The sequence below is a fragment of the Ips typographus genome, linkage group LG14, assembly GCF_016097725.1.
Source record: "Ips typographus isolate SLU linkage group LG14, UJ_Ityp_2.0, whole genome shotgun sequence".
In the NCBI taxonomy this organism is placed as follows: Eukaryota; Metazoa; Arthropoda; class Insecta; order Coleoptera; family Curculionidae; genus Ips; species Ips typographus.
The window spans coordinates 2,354,675-2,372,099 of NC_138435.1; the positions used below are offsets into that span (position 1 = coordinate 2,354,675).

Below are 17,425 nucleotides of genomic sequence, written 5' to 3' on the forward strand. Positions count from 1 at the left end.
ATGGTAGCTTAGACTGTACTCATTTTACAGTAAACAAAATCCGCTTGGTCAGACTTCATGCAGGGCCGTAGCAGCCCAAGAAACCCAAGAAAACAGCAAAAAACGTGAAATTTATTGTCCTCGAACGGCAAAAACGCCATAACTCACATTCTAAACGTCCGATTGAAGTGATTTTTGCACGAGATGGTAGCCTAGACTGTACTCATTTTACAGTAAAAAAATCACCACCATCAGACTTAATCGAGGGGCGTAGCAGCCCAAGAAACCCGAGAAAACAGCAATAACGTGAAATTTTTGTTCTCGAACGGAAAAAACGCCATAACTCACATTCTAAACGTCTGATTGAAGTGATTCTTGCACGAGATGATAGCTTAGACTGTACTCATTATACAGTAAAAAAAATTACCACCATCATCAAACTTAATCCAGGGGCGTAGCAGCCCAAGAAATTCGAGAAAACAGCAAAAACGTGAAATTTATTGTCTTGAAACGGCAAAAATGCTATAACTCACATTCTAAACGTCCGATTGAAGTGATTTTTGCGTCAGATGGTAGCTTAGACTGTACTCATTTTACAGTAAAAAAAGTCAGCTTGGTCAGACTTAATCCAGGGACGTAGCAGCCCAAGAAAATCGAGAAAACAGCAAAAACGTGAAATTTATTGTCTTAAAACGGCAAAAATGCCATAACACACATTCTAAACGTCCGATTGAAATGATTCTTGCACGAGCTGGTAGCTTAGACTGTACTCATTTTACAGTAAAAAAAAATCACCACCATCAGACTTAATCCAGGGGCGTAGCAGCCCAAGAAATCCGAGAAAACAACAAAAACGTTAAATTTACTGTTTGGAAACGGCAAAAACGTCCATAACTCACATTCTAAACGTCCGATTGAAGTGATTTTTGCACGAGATGGTAGCTTAGACTGTACTCATTTTACAGTAAAAAAAATCACCACCATCAGACTTAATCCAGGGACGTAGCAGCCCAAGAAAGTCGAGAAAACAGCAAAAACGTGAAATTTAGTGTCTTGGAACGGCAAAAACGCCATAACTCACATTCTAAACGTCCGATTGAAGTGATTTTTGCGTCAGAGGGTAGCTTAGACTGTACTCATTTTACAGTAAAAAAATCACCACCATCAGACTTAATCCAGGGGCGTAGCAGCCCAAGAAAGTCGAGAAAACAGCAAAAACGTGAAATTTATTGTCTTGTAACGGCAAAAATGCTATAACTCACATTCTAAACGTCTGATTGAAGTGATTTTTGCACGAGATGGTAGCTTAGACTGTACTCATTTTACAGTAAAAAAATCACCACCATCAGACTTAATCCAGGGACGTAGCAGACCAAGAAAGTCGAGAAAACAGCAAAAACGTAAAATTTATTGCCTTGAAACGGCAAAAACGCCATAACTCACATTCTAAACGTCCGATTGAAGTGATTTTTGCACGAGATGGTAGCTTAGACTGTACTCATTTTACAGTAAAAAAATCACCACCATCAGACTTAATCCAGGGGCGTAGCAGCCCAAGAAAGTCGAGAAAACAGCAAAAACGTGAAATTTATTGTCTTGAAACGGCAAAAATGCTATAACTCACATTCTAAACGTCCGATTGAAGTGATTTTTGCGTCAAAGGATAGTTTAGACTGTACTCATTATACAGTAACAAAAATCAGCTTGGTCAGACATCATGCAGGGCCGTAGCAGCTCAAGAAACCCGAGAAATAGAAAAAACGTGAAATTTATTGCCCTGAAACGGCAAAAACGCCATAACTAACATTCTAAACGTCTGATTAAAGTGATTCTTGCACGAGATGGTAGCTTAGACTGCACACATTTTACAGAAAAAAAAAATCAGCTTAATTATACTTAATTCAGGGGCGTAGCCGGATAAAAAAAGGAAAAAGTAGCAAAATCGTGAAATTAAGTGTCCTCGAACGGCAAAAACGCCATAACTCCCATTCTAAACGTCCGATTCAAGTGATTTTTGCACGAGATGGTAGCTTAGACTGTACTCATTTTACAGTAAAAAAATCACCACCATCAGACTTAATCCAGGGACGTAGCAGCCCAAGAAAGTCGAGAAAACAGCAAAAACGTGAAATTTATTGTCTTGAAACGGCAAAAACGCCATAACTCACATTCTAAACGTCCGATTGAAGTGATTTTTGCGTCAGATGGTAGCTTAGACTGTACTCATTTTACAGTGAAAAAAATCAGCTTGGTCAGACTTAATCCAGGGACGTAGCAGCCCAAGAAAATCGAGAAAACAGCAAAAACGTGAAATTTAGTGTCCTCAAACGGCAAAAACGCCATAACTCACATTCTAAACGTCTGATTGAAGTGATTTTTGCACGAGATGGTAGCTTAGACTGTACTCATTATACAGTAAAAAAAATCAGCCTGGTCAGACTTCATGCAGGGGCGTAGCAGCCCAAGAAAGTCGAGAAAACAGCAAAAACGTGAAATTTATTGTCTTAAAACGGCAAAAATGCTATAACACACATTCTAAACGTCCGATTGAAATGATTTTTACACGAGATGGTAGCTTAGACTGTACTCATTTTACAGTAAAAAAATCACCACCATCAGACTTAATCCAGGGCTGTAGCAGCCCAAGAAAGTCGAGAAAACAGCAAAAACGTGAAATTTAGTGTCCTCAAACGGCAAAAACGCCATAACTCACATTCTAAACGTCCGATTGAAATGATTCTTGCACGAGCTGGTAGCTTAGACTGTACTCATTTTACAGTAAAAAAAATCAGCCTGGTCAGACTTCATGCAGGGGCGTAGCAGCCCAAGAAAGTCGAGAAAACAGCAAAAACGTGAAATTTATTGTCTTAAAACGGCAAAAATGCTATAACACACATTCTAAACGTCCGATTGAAATGATTTTTGCACGAGATGGTAGCTTAGACTGTACTCATTTTACAGTAAAAAAATCACCACCATCAGACTTAATCCAGGGCTGTAGCAGCCCAAGAAAGTCGAGAAAACAGCAAAAACGTGAAATTTATTGCCCTGAAACGGCAAAAACGTCATAACTCACATTCTAAACGTCCGATTGAAGTGCTTTTTGCGTCAGAGGGTAGTTTAGACTGTACTCATTATACAGTAACAAAAATCAGCTTGGTCAGACATCATGCAGGGCCGTAGCAGCTCAAGAAACCCGAGAAATAGAAAAAACGTGAAATTTATTGTCTTGGAACGGCAAAAACGTCATAACTCATATTCTAAACGTCCGATTGAAGTGCTTTTTGCGCCAGAGGGTAGTTTAGACTGTACTCATTATACAGTAAAAAAAATCAGCTTGGTCAGACATCATGCAGGGCCGTAGCAGCCCAAGAAACCCGAGAAATAGAAAAAAAGTGAAATTTATTGCCCTGAAACGGCAAAAACGCCATAACTCACATTCTAAACGTCTGATTAAAGTGATTCTTGCACGAGATGGTAGCTTAGACTGCACTCATTTTACAGAAAAAAAAATCAGCTTAATTATACTTAATTCAGGGGCGTAGCCGGATAAAAAAACGAAAAAGTAGCAAAATCGTGAAATTAAGTGTCCTCGAACGGCAAAAACGCCATAACTCCCATTCTAAACGTCCGATCGAAGTGATTTTTGCGTCAGATGGTAACTTAGACTGTACTGAATCCACAGTAAATAAATCACCGCCAACAGACTTAATCGAGGGACGTAGCAGACTTTTTCTCTGTCCTTGTCCAGCGCACGCAATTATCAATGTTTCTCTGTCAGTTGCACAGAGTTTTGCTCTGTTTTTCTTTTACCACAAGGATTACCTGAATAGCAATAAAACCCAGTGTGAATTTGAAGTGATATCTTATAATACTCAAACACTAATCAAAACAATTTAAATAATACATACATTTCCTGGTTAAATTAAGTAGATTATGATTAGAAAAAACAAAAAAATCAACAAATTTGTACTGCTCTGCGCAGAATGGTTGTATCCGTATTTTTCCCGCCCTGTAAATGATTAACGAAAAATCGATTATTAGTCGAAACAAACAAACCGTCAATGTACATTTTTGGCGTAGAAATGTATCACAACAGCAGGTTCTCAAACGGGTGTACTTGTTGCAATCCAACGCTACAGTGGTGCACAATTGGGAGCCAAAGTAGCACGTGTGCGGTATGTATGGTAGAAATTCTGCAACAAAATGTCAAAATGACGTGTGATTTGGAAGAAATATGGCAACCACGTATCACGTCAATAATGTCCGATTTTTTCTAGCTTCAAATGGGAAAACCAGAGCTTTATGGGTAGTTTGAGGTTTTCTTTTGAAATTTTCAAATCGGTTGAGATTGTGGTCTGAAATTTGAACACCCTGTAACTCGGTTGTTTTTGGGAGTTTGGGGAGGTTGAACCACTCAAATTAACCGTCTTGAGCTCCTCTTTCCTGTGGTGTAGAGCAAAAAATTCTATCATAAAAATTGCCTGCATGGTGACAAAAATAGTGAACCAACATAATTTTCATGCACACCCTGTATACTGCAAGCAAAAACTGTCCTGCAAACTTACGGTGTTGGGTTAAGGAGTTGATTAGGAACATTTTTGGTCTCTCGCTATTTTTTTGTAACTTTCGCCGTTTTTGAGTTATTTAAGGAAAACTGCTTTGGTGCAACAAATTTACAAATGTAATTTGAAAATTGCATACTGAAGGACAGTCAGGGACAAAATCGCTTGTAAAACGCACTTGGAGTGACCGAATCACGTTTTTAAGCACATTTTTGGAATCCTCATTAAATTTCCCATCTAATAACCTCAAAAAACACTACAAAATTTGGTACACTCAGGTAGAAAAGCGGTGTCAAAGTTTAAATTGACAGAAACACAGTTTAAAAAGACAGTCAGGAACAAAATCGATTGTAGAACCCACTTGGAGTGAGAAAATGACTGTTTTAAGCACATTTTTGGAATCCTCATTAAATTTCCTATCCAATAACCTCAAAAAACACTACAAAATTTGGTACACTCAGGTAGAAAAGCGGTGTCAAAGTTTAAATTGACAGAAACACAGTTTAAAAAGACAGTCAGGAACAAAATCGATTGTAGAACCCACTTGGAGTGAGAAAATGACTGTTTTAAGCACATTTTTGGAATCCTCATTAAATTTCCTATCCAATAACCTCAAAAAACAGTACAAAATTTAGTACAGTCAGGGATAAAAGCGGTGTCAAAGTTTGAACTGTCAGATACACATTGGGAAAAGACAGTCAGTGACAAAATCACCTATAAAATCCACTTAGAGTGACAAAATGACTGTTTTAAGCACATTTTTGGAATCCTCATTAAATTTCCTATCCAATAACCTCAAAAAACAGTACAAAATTTAGTACAGTCAGGGTGAAACGCGGTGTCAAAGTTTGAACTGTCAGATACACAGTGGGAAAAGACAGTCAGTGACAAAATCACCTATAAAACCCACTTAGAGTGACAAAATGACTGTTTTAAGCACATTTTTGGAATCCTCATTAAATTTCCTATTTAATGACATAAAAAACACTAAAAAATTAAGTACAGTCAAGGAGAAAAGTGGTGTCAAAGTTTGAACTGCCAGAAACACAGTTTGAAAAGACAGTCAGTGACAAAATCGCCTGTAAAACCCACTTAGAGTGACAAAATAACTGTTTTAAGCACATTTTTGGAATCCTCATTAAATTTCCTATCCAATAACCTCAAAAAACACTAAAAAATTTAGTACAGTCAGGGAGAAAAGTGGTGTCAAAATTTGAACAGCCAGAAACAAACACAGTATTAGTAATTTACTGGTAAAATTTTCCTCTTAAAGTAAAATATTTACTTTACTGGTAATTCACCCATCACTAGTAAACTTATAAAGTGATGATGAGTAGTTGCGTAACAAAAAGCGATTCCAATTCGACATTATTGACTGATTATGGCTGCCAACGAAGTAGCACGTGATTCGCCTAATAATTTCCTTCATTAGTCATTCTTTAGGAAGCTTTTTACGTTCTAATCACATTCCGGTAGACCAATCAAATTGTAACTCACCGTGAAATCTGCGATCACAACAACAGTGATCACTAATCAAGTCTGAGCTGGTGCAGTAGTGTTTCTCCTCTTTGGTACATTCTTGACAGCCGGCAGGTACATTAACTGTAAATTGAATTAATTTTCAATTTTAAAGTGGAATCATTAATGCATTTTGAAGATTGATAATTGAAATCAACTCGAGTGAAACGTATCGGGTTTTTTCAAGCGGTTTCAGAGTGTAATTGCACAAAACAACAAAAACTCTATTTTGAATGCGTAATTGGATTTGGATTTTGTGGGGCAATCAAGTAGAAAATTGTTTAAATTTTTAGCGAAAAACATTGGGCAATCCTGGTAACCTTGTGACAATTTTCATTTATCCTGAATAGTAAACCGGTTGATCAAATTAGTTGAAGTCATAAATTGCGGCACTTTTCATGCACCCCCTGTATAGTAGGGGCACCTTAAGACTGTAAAACTTCCAGGGATGAGTTTAGCAGTTTTGTACAAACATTTTTGCTCTCTTGTAATTTTTTTGTAACTTTCACCCTTTTCGAGTTATTTAGCACAAACTGCTTTGGTGCAACAAATATGTAAATGGGTTGAAATTTTTGAACACCCGGTAACTCAGTAATTTTTGGGAGTTCTGCGAGGTTGAATCACTCAAATTAACCGTCTTGAGCTGCTCTTTCCCGTGGTGTAAAGCAAAAAAATCTATCTGAAAAATTGCGTACAGGGTGACCAAAAATCGTCAATCACCATACTTTTCATGCACACCCTGTATACTGGAAGCGAGAACGGTCCTGCAAACTTATGGTGTGGGGTTAAGGAGTTGATTAGGAACGTTTTTGGTCTCTTGCAATTTTTTGTTAACTTTTACCCTTTTCGAGTTATTTGGGAAAAACTAGTTTGGTGCAACAAATATGTCAAATCAGTTGAAAATGTGGTCTAAAATTTGAACACGGTTTAAAGGACAGTCAGGGGTAAAATCACCTATAAAACCCACTTGGAGGAAGAAAATGACTGATTTAAGCACATTTTTGAAATCCTCACTAAATTTCCTATCCAATGACGTAGAAAAACACAAAAAATTAGGTACAGTCAGGGAGAAAAATGGTGTCAAAGTTTGAACTGCCAGAAACACAGTGTGAAAGGACAGTCAGGGACAAAATCACCTATAAAACCTACTTGGAGTGAGAAAATTACAGTTTTAAGTACATTTTTGAAATCCTCATTAAATTTCCTATCCAATAACCTTAAAAAACGCTGCAAAATTTAGTTCAGTTAGGGAGAAAAGTGGTGTCAAAGTTTGAACTGTCAGAAATACATTTTGACAAGACAGTCAGGGACAAAATCACTTATAAAACCCACTTGGAATGAGAAAATTACAGTTTTAAGCACATTTTTGAAATCCTCATTAAATTTCCTATCCAATAACGTTAAAAACACTACAAAATTCGATACAGTCAGGGAGAAAAATGGTGTCAAAGTTTGAACTGCCAGGACAATTTGAAAAGACAGTCAATGACAAAATCACCCATAAAACCCACTTGGAGTGAGAAAATTACAGTTTTAAGTACATTTTTGGAATCCTCATTAAATTTCCTATTTAATGACATAAAAAACACTAAAAAATTTAGTACAGTCGGGGAGGAAAATGGTGTCAAAGTTTGAACTGTCAGAAACAGAGTTTGAAAAGACAGTCAGTGACAAAATCACTTAAAAAACCCACTTAGAGTAAGAAAATTACTGTTTTAAGCACATTTTTGAAATCCTCACTGAATTTCCTATTCAACAACATGAAAAAACACTAAAAAATTGAGTACAGTCAGGGAGAAAAGTGGTGTCAAAGTGTGAATTGACAGAAACCCAGTTTGAAACGACAGTCAGGGACAAAATCATCTATAAAATGCACTTGGAGTGAGAAAATGACTGTTTTAAGTACATTTTTGAAATCCTCATTAAATTTCCTATCCAACAACATGAAAAAACATTACAAAATTTAGTACAGTCAGGGAAAAAAGTGGTGTCAAAATTTGAACTGTCAAAAAGACAGTTTTCAAAGACAGTCAGGGACAAAATCACCTATAAAACCCACTTGGAGTGAGAAAATGACTCTTTTAAGCACATTTTTGAAATCCTCATTAAATTTCCTATCTAATGACATAAAAAACACTAAAAAATTGAGTACAGTCAGGGAGAAAAGTGGTGTCAAAGTTTGAATTGCCAGAAACATAGTGTGAAAAGACAGTCACTGACAAAATCACCTATAAAACTCTCTTGAGGTGAGAAAATGACTATTTTAAGAACATTTTTGGAATCCTCATTAAATTTCCTATCTAATAACATAAAAAACACTAAAAAATTGAGTACAGTCAGGGAGAAAAGCGGTGTCAAAGTTTGAACTGTCAAAAGGACAATTTGACAAGACAGTTAGTGACAAAATCACCTATAAAACTCTCTTGAAGTGAGAAAATGACTATTTTAAGAACATTTTTGGAATCCTCATTAAATTTCCTATCCAACAACATGAAAAAACACTACAAACTTTAGTACAGTCAGGGAGAAAAGCGGTGTCAAAGTTTGAACTGTCAGAAACACAATTTGAAAAGACAGTCAGGAACAAAATCGATTGTTATGGTCGTAGTTGGCTGTGGTTCTCTCGTTCCCAAGTAAGTTCGCATATACTTTGAAATGACAGCTGTCATATTGTCACGTTTTGGGGGTAGCGCAGGAAGAGAAACAACAACGTAGTACAAGTATGTCTCCTTTATTTTATTCTCAAGACGATGCTTAACCAAATCTTACCCCCAGATTACGAGGGCCGCTAGTACCGCTACAGGCGGGACGCCCATGGAACACTCTCTACGAGGGGGTGCGCGGGGGTGTGTGTGTGTGTGGGTGTGCGTAAGGCCTTCTGATGTGCCGCCAAGCGGAACCCGCTCGATACGAGCAGGGAACCCCTGTAACCGACAAGCCCGAAGGACTTACTTTATGCACAGCAAGCCCCCTTTGAAGTGTCGCCAAGCGAAACCCGCTCGATACGAGCAGGGAACCCCTATGATCGACACTTCCTAAAGGACCTACTTTAGGCGCTGAAAGGGTCAAGAGTCCCGACGGTCACCACTGGGTTGCGCAAGGACTCAAGTCTGTTCAGCCTGGATATCCAAGAAGGTATCGAGCCGTCCGGGCACTAGAAAGTTCGGACTGATGCTCGATAGACCGACCCAGAGACCAGTGATCTTCGATGGCTTGAGACGCTGATTAAATACTCGTCTCATGACCCCAATTTGCCGGTCTCGCTGATTCGGCAGTGCACTGGGGGAGACCGGGGCCAGACTCGGTAACGGAACATGGTGCAACTTATGTTATTCGTGACATCTCCCCCCTCTGAAGAGTGTTCGCCCCGGACACTTAACCCTAACTTAACTAAATAACCTACATGCCCCATGGCTTTATTTACACCGTGTGACCAATCGTAACTTATGTCCTATTACGCTCCCCTTGTTATCTCCCTTGTGGTTCTCCTGGAATCTGTTGCTCCTTCCTGGAGGGCGGCCTTACGCGGCTTCGTCTTGCCTAACTGTGCGCCAGAGCACCCGTTACTCAGTTCGCGGGTGGTGGCGCCCTCTACTGACTTTCCTCGTCCACTTCGAAGTGCGCGGGATGGTCGCTTGTTCCGTGAGTTCCTAGGTTGTGATATCCTGGCGGAAGAGGCGTAATGATTGGTCAACCTACTTAAATAATTGTTTAGACTATGTTAGCTTTATGAAATATACTGAGTTTGCACCCTACTTATGCAAAATGTTACCCTTACAACTTATTTTATTGTTCCCCTTCCTTGCTTTCTACGTCTGAATCCACATCGGATATATCCCCCAAAGTCCATTCATCGTAAAATGGTAAAATCCTCCCTATGTGCACTATATCCGTTTTTTTCCCTTTTTCCTGTTTTACTTCATAGTTAACTTCGCTGAGTTTCCTTATTATTCTGTAGGGTCCGAACCATCGTAGCAGCAGTTTCTCACTTTTTCCCACTTTCCTGATTGGGATGAATATTTTCACCCTATCTCCTACCTCAAATTCACCATTTCTGTGGTATTTATCATAAATGTCTTTGTCCTTCTCCTGTTTTTTGTTGATATTCTCTACCGCAATTGCCCTTAACAGTAAAGCTTTTTCTCTTAATTCGTTCGTGTTTGATTCGTCTTTCGTTTCTAAAAGGGTGGCGTCTAGTGGGAGTGTGGGGTTTCTTGCGAATATTAGTTGAAATGGGCTGAAACGTGTCGTCTCCTGTTTGGCCGTATTGTAAGCAAATGTCACGAAAGGCAGATAAGTGCACCAATCTGTCTGCTCCGTGTTGCAGTATAGTGACAGCATGTCCGCCAACGTTTTGTTTAAGCGTTCAGTTAGGCCGTTACACGAAGGGTGGTATGCCGTTGTAAAAGTGCTTTTCAGACCCATGATCTGTTGTAATTCCTGCACTAGTTCGGATTGAAATACCTTGCCTCTATCGCTGAGGATGCTTCTCGGAACGCCGTGAATTAGTATTACCCGTTCCAATAAGAATTTTGCCACAGGTCCTGCCTTCCCGTTAGGCAGGGCCGCCGTGATGGCGTATCTTGACGCGTAGTCTGTCACCACTACTATCGTTGTCTTGCCTTGGTTACTCTTCCGGAATGGTCCCAGTAGGTCTATCCCTACTTTATCAAATACCTTGCCCACTTTTATTGGCTGGAGTAAGCCCAATGGCTTATCATTTGTTGGCCCTTTTCTCGCCTGGCAGTCCCTACAACCTTTGACGTACTTTCTGACGTCCTTCGTCATAGAATCCCAATAGTATTTGGGAGTAAGTCTACTTAGAGTTTTTGTTACCCCCATGTGTCCGCTGGTAGGTGCGTTATGAGCCTCCCACAAAATTTCCTCCCTAAGTGACCGGGGGATCACGAGTGCGTGTTCCAGTCCTTCCTTAGTTTGTGTTGCTCTATACAGAACGCCCTCCTTCAGCCTAAAATTCCTTATTTTTCGCCGTGTCAGTGAATCAACGTTTGTTGATTCGGGGTTGCTTATTGCTGTTTTTAATTCCAGTATGGCCTTATCCTTATTTTGTAATTCTTCTATGTCTAACGTTGATATCGTGAAGGTGGGTATATCGTCCAATTCATCTAATTCGGCTTCGCTCCATCCTGCCACCGGGTTCCGTGATAGGCAGTCCGCATCTTGGTGCTTACTGCCTTTTTTGTAGACTACCGTGTAGTCAAATTCTGCCAACTTGAGAGCCCAACGTGCTAATCTTCTCGAGTGATCTTTCACATTGTGTATCCAGCATAATGCGTGGTGATCTGTTACGATTTTTACAGGGTGTCCGTAAATTAGATGCCTTAGGTAGGTCATTCCCCAGACTGCTGCTAATAGCTCCAGCTCGCTGATCGAATAGTTCCTCTCTGCTTTTGACAAGGCCCGGCTTATATATGCAATCGGGTGGTCTTGACCGTCACTGCCTTCTTGGAGCAGAATTGCCCCTATTCCCTCTATACAGGCGTCCGTGTGCATTGTACATCCTACATTCGGGTTGTAATGTTTTAACACTGGGGATGACGTCAGTTTTTCTTTCAGCAGCTCAAATGCTTTCACTTGATCTTCACCCCAGCAGAACTTGTTCTTTTTTGTGGCCTCATGTAAGGGCCGTGCCAATACCGCGTAATCCTTTATAAATTTCCTATAGAAATTGCATAATCCTAAAAAGCTTTGTAGGTCCTTTGTTTTCTTGGGTATGGGGAATTGCTTAATTCCTGCCAATTTTTCTTCCTCTGGGCTTATTCCTTCCTTGCTGACTGTGTAGCCTAAGATCCTTATTTTTTCCTGTAGATATTCGCATTTACTCGGTTTTAAGGTCAGATTGGCTTCTCTCATTTTCTGAAATACTTTTTGTAGTTTTGCTAAGTGTTCCTCTAAGTTCTCTGAATAAATAATAATATCATCTAGGTAAATTAGTATGTCCTTCCATTTTAGGTCCCTAAATATTCTATCTGCAAGTTGTTGGAAGGTTGCTGGTGCATTGCATAGACCAAAGCTTAATACGTTGAATTCGTATGATCCATGTCCCTGTGCCGTGAAGGCCGTGTATTGTTTGGATGACTCCTCTATAGGTATCTGCCAGTAACCCGAAAACATGTCCAAAGTCGTGAAGTACTTGGCATTCCCCATGTAAGTGAGAATGTCATCGATTTGTGGTATCGGGTAACATGACTTTTTGGTGACCGGGTTTATAGTTCTTTTGTAGTCCACGCAGAACCTTGTGGTACCATCCTTCTTCTTCACCAGTACAACGGGGCTCGCCCATGGCGAGTGACATGGTCTTATTACCCCGCAATCGAGCATTTCTTTTATTTGTGTGTCAATGATTTCTCGCTCGGATTGTGAGACTCTATAAGGGCGGCATTTTACTGGTTTGTCTTCTGTCACTTCTATTTTGTGCTCTATAAGATGTGTTTTGCCCATAAATTTTGGTGACTTGCAGAACACATCCTCATATTCAACCAGTAGATCCTCTAGTTCCCTTTTGAACTGCTCATCCCTAATGTGGTCCAGTTTATGATCTTCTAATGTCACCACTTCTTCGTCTACTCTCTGAGTTGTACAGAGTGCTGTTGTGCTTAAACCACTGGGCTCTTCTAGTCGTGCCACCGTTGTGTCTTTGTAGATAACCCTTCTGGTTGGCCCTAAGTTCTTGAGGGTCAGTAAAATAGAGTCTTCGGCTCTTTCTAGGTTGCACAGTAGGTTGTTGCGTACCAGCCATCCCTCATTTTGTACTACCAACATTTCTGTAGACAAGGGTATTTCCGGTGATGTTTTGATGGTTTTTTCCTCTCCTGGCTTCAGGGTGTAATCTTCATTTGCCTTCAACTTAATTATCCCGTGGTCATCGTTTTCTATGTAGTTTGGCAGGGTGTTCCAGGAGCTGGTTTCTTGTGTCTTGACTTTTCTTGGTCGGGGTTCTCTATTTTTTGAAACCAGCACCGTCACACTTGTCTCCTTGAATGTCTCATACAGAAGGTCTTTAAGTTTTTTCCAATCTGACTCGCTGTTTGCGGATGTCAATCTAGGTATAGCCACCTTACTTATTTTATTTTGTACTGCCCAATCTTTCAATTTCCTACAGCACTGTTGTAGTGTATGAGTAGAGATATATTCGTTCCCTTCTTCTTTTAATATCATCTGTAGGGTATGTCTGTTTTTCTTAAACAAACTGACCACGCTCCCTACGGGTAGTTTTTCTGTGTTGTGGTCTGCCAAATGGTCCCTGATGGCTTTTCCTACTCCCCTATCTCTACTGGGAGCCGAAGAGACTGCAACGGCCCATGCAGTGCTGCTCGGGAGATTGAAGATGGACCCCGGCATTTCCTGGACCACCTCTGTCCAGTTTCGAGCTATGGCTGGTTTTTTGGGTGCGGAATTTCGCTTTTCCCCGAGCGTTAATACCAAGTCCCGATTTAGGGTAAGTGTGTTAGATATTAAGCAAATTGATGCCTGCATTTCCCTTAAGAATTCCACGCCCAAAATGAGGGGTTGTGGTGTATTCTCTAATATTGTTGCTCTAATTTCTAATTTTTTCATGTAGTTTCCTCTGAGCTCCAGTGATGCCATTGTTTCGCCTAGACTTTTTAATTTCTGGCCGCCTGCTGTTACCAGCAACGTGGGTGGGTTTCTGGTTCTACGTTTCTTGTCCACTAGGAGATGGCTTATCACGTTTAGTTCTGCGCCCGTGTCGATGATCGCTGGTACGTAACAGTCATTTACAACTGTATTAATATACAGTATTTTGTAGCACGTCGGGCCCCGAGTGGAGAGGGTGACGGGGCTTAGTTTTGCCACCCCCTGGAGTTTGGGTGTTGCTGTCTACTTCTGCACACAGCAGCAAAGTGGCCTATTTTGCCGCAATTGTAGCATCTAGGCCTATTATCGTAAGTTCTGGTGGCCTGGTGCTGTCTTCCGGGATTACCAGCCTGGGGAGTGCCATAGACTCTCCTGGGCGGTGGAGGGGTTCTGTCCTGGCGGAAATTGTAAAAGGGCGGCTGTCTCTGATCTGTTGGCCCGTAGACTTTTCTAGGCGGCGGCGGGGTTCTGTACGAGCGTGTATTGCCATATGGAGGTTGTCTCTGCGCTATTGGCTCATAGGCCCCTTCTTCTGTCTGACGCTGTGGTCTAAGGGTAAGTGGCGCTGAGCACTCTTCAGGGGCGTTATCTATAGTAGCGCAAAGTTTTTTGACCTCGTCCAAATTTCTGGGTGGGTTATTGGGAAAATTCGTCAGCCAATAATATTTGGCTTTTGGTATGTCTCTTAACCCATTCTGAAAAATATCTAGGAATTCGTCGAGGTCCAGGTTTTCCCTGTATTCCTCGTATAGTACCCGTAGATCGTAAAAGAAATTCTTTGTCTGTTCTAGGTCCCTCTGTTTCCTCTGTTTCACTTTTGCCAGCAGATGGCGACTGTGGTTACCGTCGCTAAATTCTGTTTTAAATGCCTGACAGATGTGTAGCCAATTGCTTTCGGGGTTTGCTGCCTTATACTCTCTGTACCAAATGTTTGCAGCCCCCTGCAGGTACGAATGGAAATACAGAATTTTTAGGGCATCGTTCCAACTATTTGCCACCGCTGTTCGTTCATACGTTCCGATAAAATGGGGTGCCGAATCGCTACCAGGGTTGAACGTCGGTGGGCTGATAAACTGAGGTAATGCGGGTGTTTTTTTCCCCTGCCTCTACAGCCGAAATGGTAATGTCCGCCATTTCCCTTGATCTCCTGATGCCTTCAACTGGTTTATCTCTTTTTTCAGGTTGTACCTGTGTTCCTGCCTCTATTACTGTCTTTTCCAGATCGTTTTCTGGTTCTTGTGGCTGCTCGATGTCTTCCCTTCTTGTGTTTACAAGCGTAAGGGTTAGGTAATCTGTCCCTGGCAACCAAGGGTCTCCTACGCTTGAACTCCTGTGCCTTGGTTGAAAGGGGCTGCTAGGATTTGCTGATCTCAAGTTGTACGCTTTTCTCATTCCTGTTAGGGCGTACGCTTGGTTTGGCCACAGATATGGAGATCAGTAGCCCCGGGATTCAACAAGGCGCCTCCACCATGTCACGTTTTGGGGGTAGCGCAGGAAGAGAAACAACAACGTAGTACAAGTATGTCTCCTTTATTTTATTCTCAAGACGATGCTTAACCAAATCTTACCCCCAGATTACGAGGGCCGCTAGTACCGCTACAGGCGGGACGCCCATGGAACACTCTCTACGAGGGGGTGCGCGGGGGTGTGTGTGTGTGTGGGTGTGCGTAAGGCCTTCTGATGTGCCGCCAAGCGGAACCCGCTCGATACGAGCAGGGAACCCCTGTAACCGACAAGCCCGAAGGACTTACTTTATGCACAGCAAGCCCCCTTTGAAGTGTCGCCAAGCGAAACCCGCTCGATACGAGCAGGGAACCCCTATGATCGACACTTCCTAAAGGACCTACTTTAGGCGCTGAAAGGGTCAAGAGTCCCGACGGTCACCACTGGGTTGCGCAAGGACTCAAGTCTGTTCAGCCTGGATATCCAAGAAGGTATCGAGCCGTCCGGGCACTAGAAAGTTCGGACTGATGCTCGATAGACCGACCCAGAGACCAGTGATCTTCGATGGCTTGAGACGCTGATTAAATACTCGTCTCATGACCCCAATTTGCCGGTCTCGCTGATTCGGCAGTGCACTGGGGGAGACCGGGGCCAGACTCGGTAACGGAACATGGTGCAACTTATGTTATTCGTGACAATATAATAATTGTTTGCAACGTTATCTAAGACGTACGTTTTTTGTGACAATTGCCATCCATAGGCGACCTGACCGTAATACGTATACTTACTGGCACTGACGTCACTACTAAGCGCGACGTTGCGCGCCTGCGTCGTCGATATCTCGTGCTCGATAATGTATTCCTCGTATTTGACGTTTTTCGCGTCGTCCCTGACGGTAAACGCCGTTACCGCAATGGCGGTCAGAGTGTGGCACAAAAGCATCCACGATGACGTCATATGGGATGCCTGTAACATTTTTAATTACTCATTGTAAAACACTTCTCTCTCTCTCTCTCGCACTAGAAATTAAGAGGGTCTGACCTTTTTTAATTCGCCTTAATTGAACTAATTAATAATATCGCTTTACCAAGGTTCAAGCTGATACTGTGCTGTACTAAAAGTTCTGAATTATTATTTTTATTGTTAAATCAATACGAAACGAAGTGGGGGGGTCTCCCCCTTAATATACAAGTTGAACAACCCTTGAAAGGGCTCGTAAGGGGGTAGTTAGAGCCCCTTTGTTGTGTGAGCGAGTTAAAAGTGCATTAATTAATCAGGGTCAAAATCGCTTGTAAAACCCACTTGGAGTAAGAAAATGGCTGTTTTAAGCACATTTTTGGAATCCTCATTAAATTTCCTATCCAATGACGTGAAAAAACACGACAAATTTGGTACAGTCAGGGAGAAAAGTAGTGTCAAAGTTTGAACTGTCAGAAACACAGTGGGAAAAGACAGTCAGTGACAAAATCACCTATAAAACCTACTTGGAGTGAGAAAATGACTGTTTTAAGCACATTTTTGGAATCCTCATTAAATTTCCTATCCAATAACCTCAAAAAACACTACAAAATTTAGTACAGTCAGGGAGAAAAGTGGTGTCAAAGTTTGAACTGTCAGAAACATAGTTTGAAAGGACACTCAGGGACAAAATCACCTATAAAACATTCTTGGAGTGAGAAAATGACTATTTTAAGAACATTTTTGAAATCCTCATTAAATTTCCTATCCAATAACCTCAAAAAACACTACAAAAATTAGTAGTCAGGGAAAAAAGTGGTGTCAAAGTTTGAACTGCCAGAAACACAGTTTGGAAAGACAGTCAGTGACAAAATCACCCAAAAAACCCATTTGGAGTAAGAAAATGACTGTTTTAAGCATATTTTTGGAATCCTCATTAAATTTCCTATCCAATAACCTCAAAAAACACTACAAAACTTAGTACAGTCAGGGAGAAAAGTGGTGTCAAAGTTTGAACTGTCAAAAGGACAGTTTGACAAGACAGTCAGTGACAAAATCACCTATAAAACCCACTTGGAGTAAGAAAATGACTGTTTTAAGCACATTTTTGGAATCCTCATTAAATTTCCTATCCAATAACCTCAAATAACACTAAAAATTGAGTACAGTCAGGGAGAAAAGTGGTGTCAAAGTTTGAACTGTCACAAACATAGTTTGAAAGGACACTCAGGGACAAAATCACCTATAAAACCCACTTGGAGTGAGAAAATGACTGTTTTAAGCACATTTTTGGAATCCTCATTAAATTTCCTATCCAATAACCTGAAAAAACACTAAAAAATTTA

At 40.9% G+C, this 17,425-nt stretch overlaps 1 protein-coding gene across 7 annotated transcripts in view; it reads right to left on the reverse strand.

The window, feature by feature from the left end:
• Positions 1–3,827: 3,827 nt before the first annotated feature.
• Positions 3,828–17,425, reverse strand: part of LOC145737422 (uncharacterized) — a 28,463-nt gene continuing 14,865 nt past the window's right edge. For 5 of the 7 annotated variants that reach the window (XM_081992097.1, XM_081992095.1, XM_081992100.1 and 2 more), the window contains exons 2-5: positions 15,911–16,088; positions 6,042–6,146; positions 4,050–4,175; positions 3,828–3,991 (exon numbers count right to left, since the gene is read on the reverse strand). In XM_081992097.1, coding sequence (XP_081848223.1) covers positions 3,900–3,991; positions 4,050–4,175; positions 6,042–6,146; positions 15,911–16,088 — 501 coding nt within the window. In that variant the 3' untranslated portion in view covers positions 3,828–3,899. Of the gene's footprint in view, positions 3,992–4,049; positions 4,176–6,041; positions 6,147–15,910; positions 16,089–16,163; positions 16,243–17,425 lie in introns of those variants that run through there. The other 2 variants (XM_081992099.1, XM_081992102.1) reach the window with 2 other exon arrangements.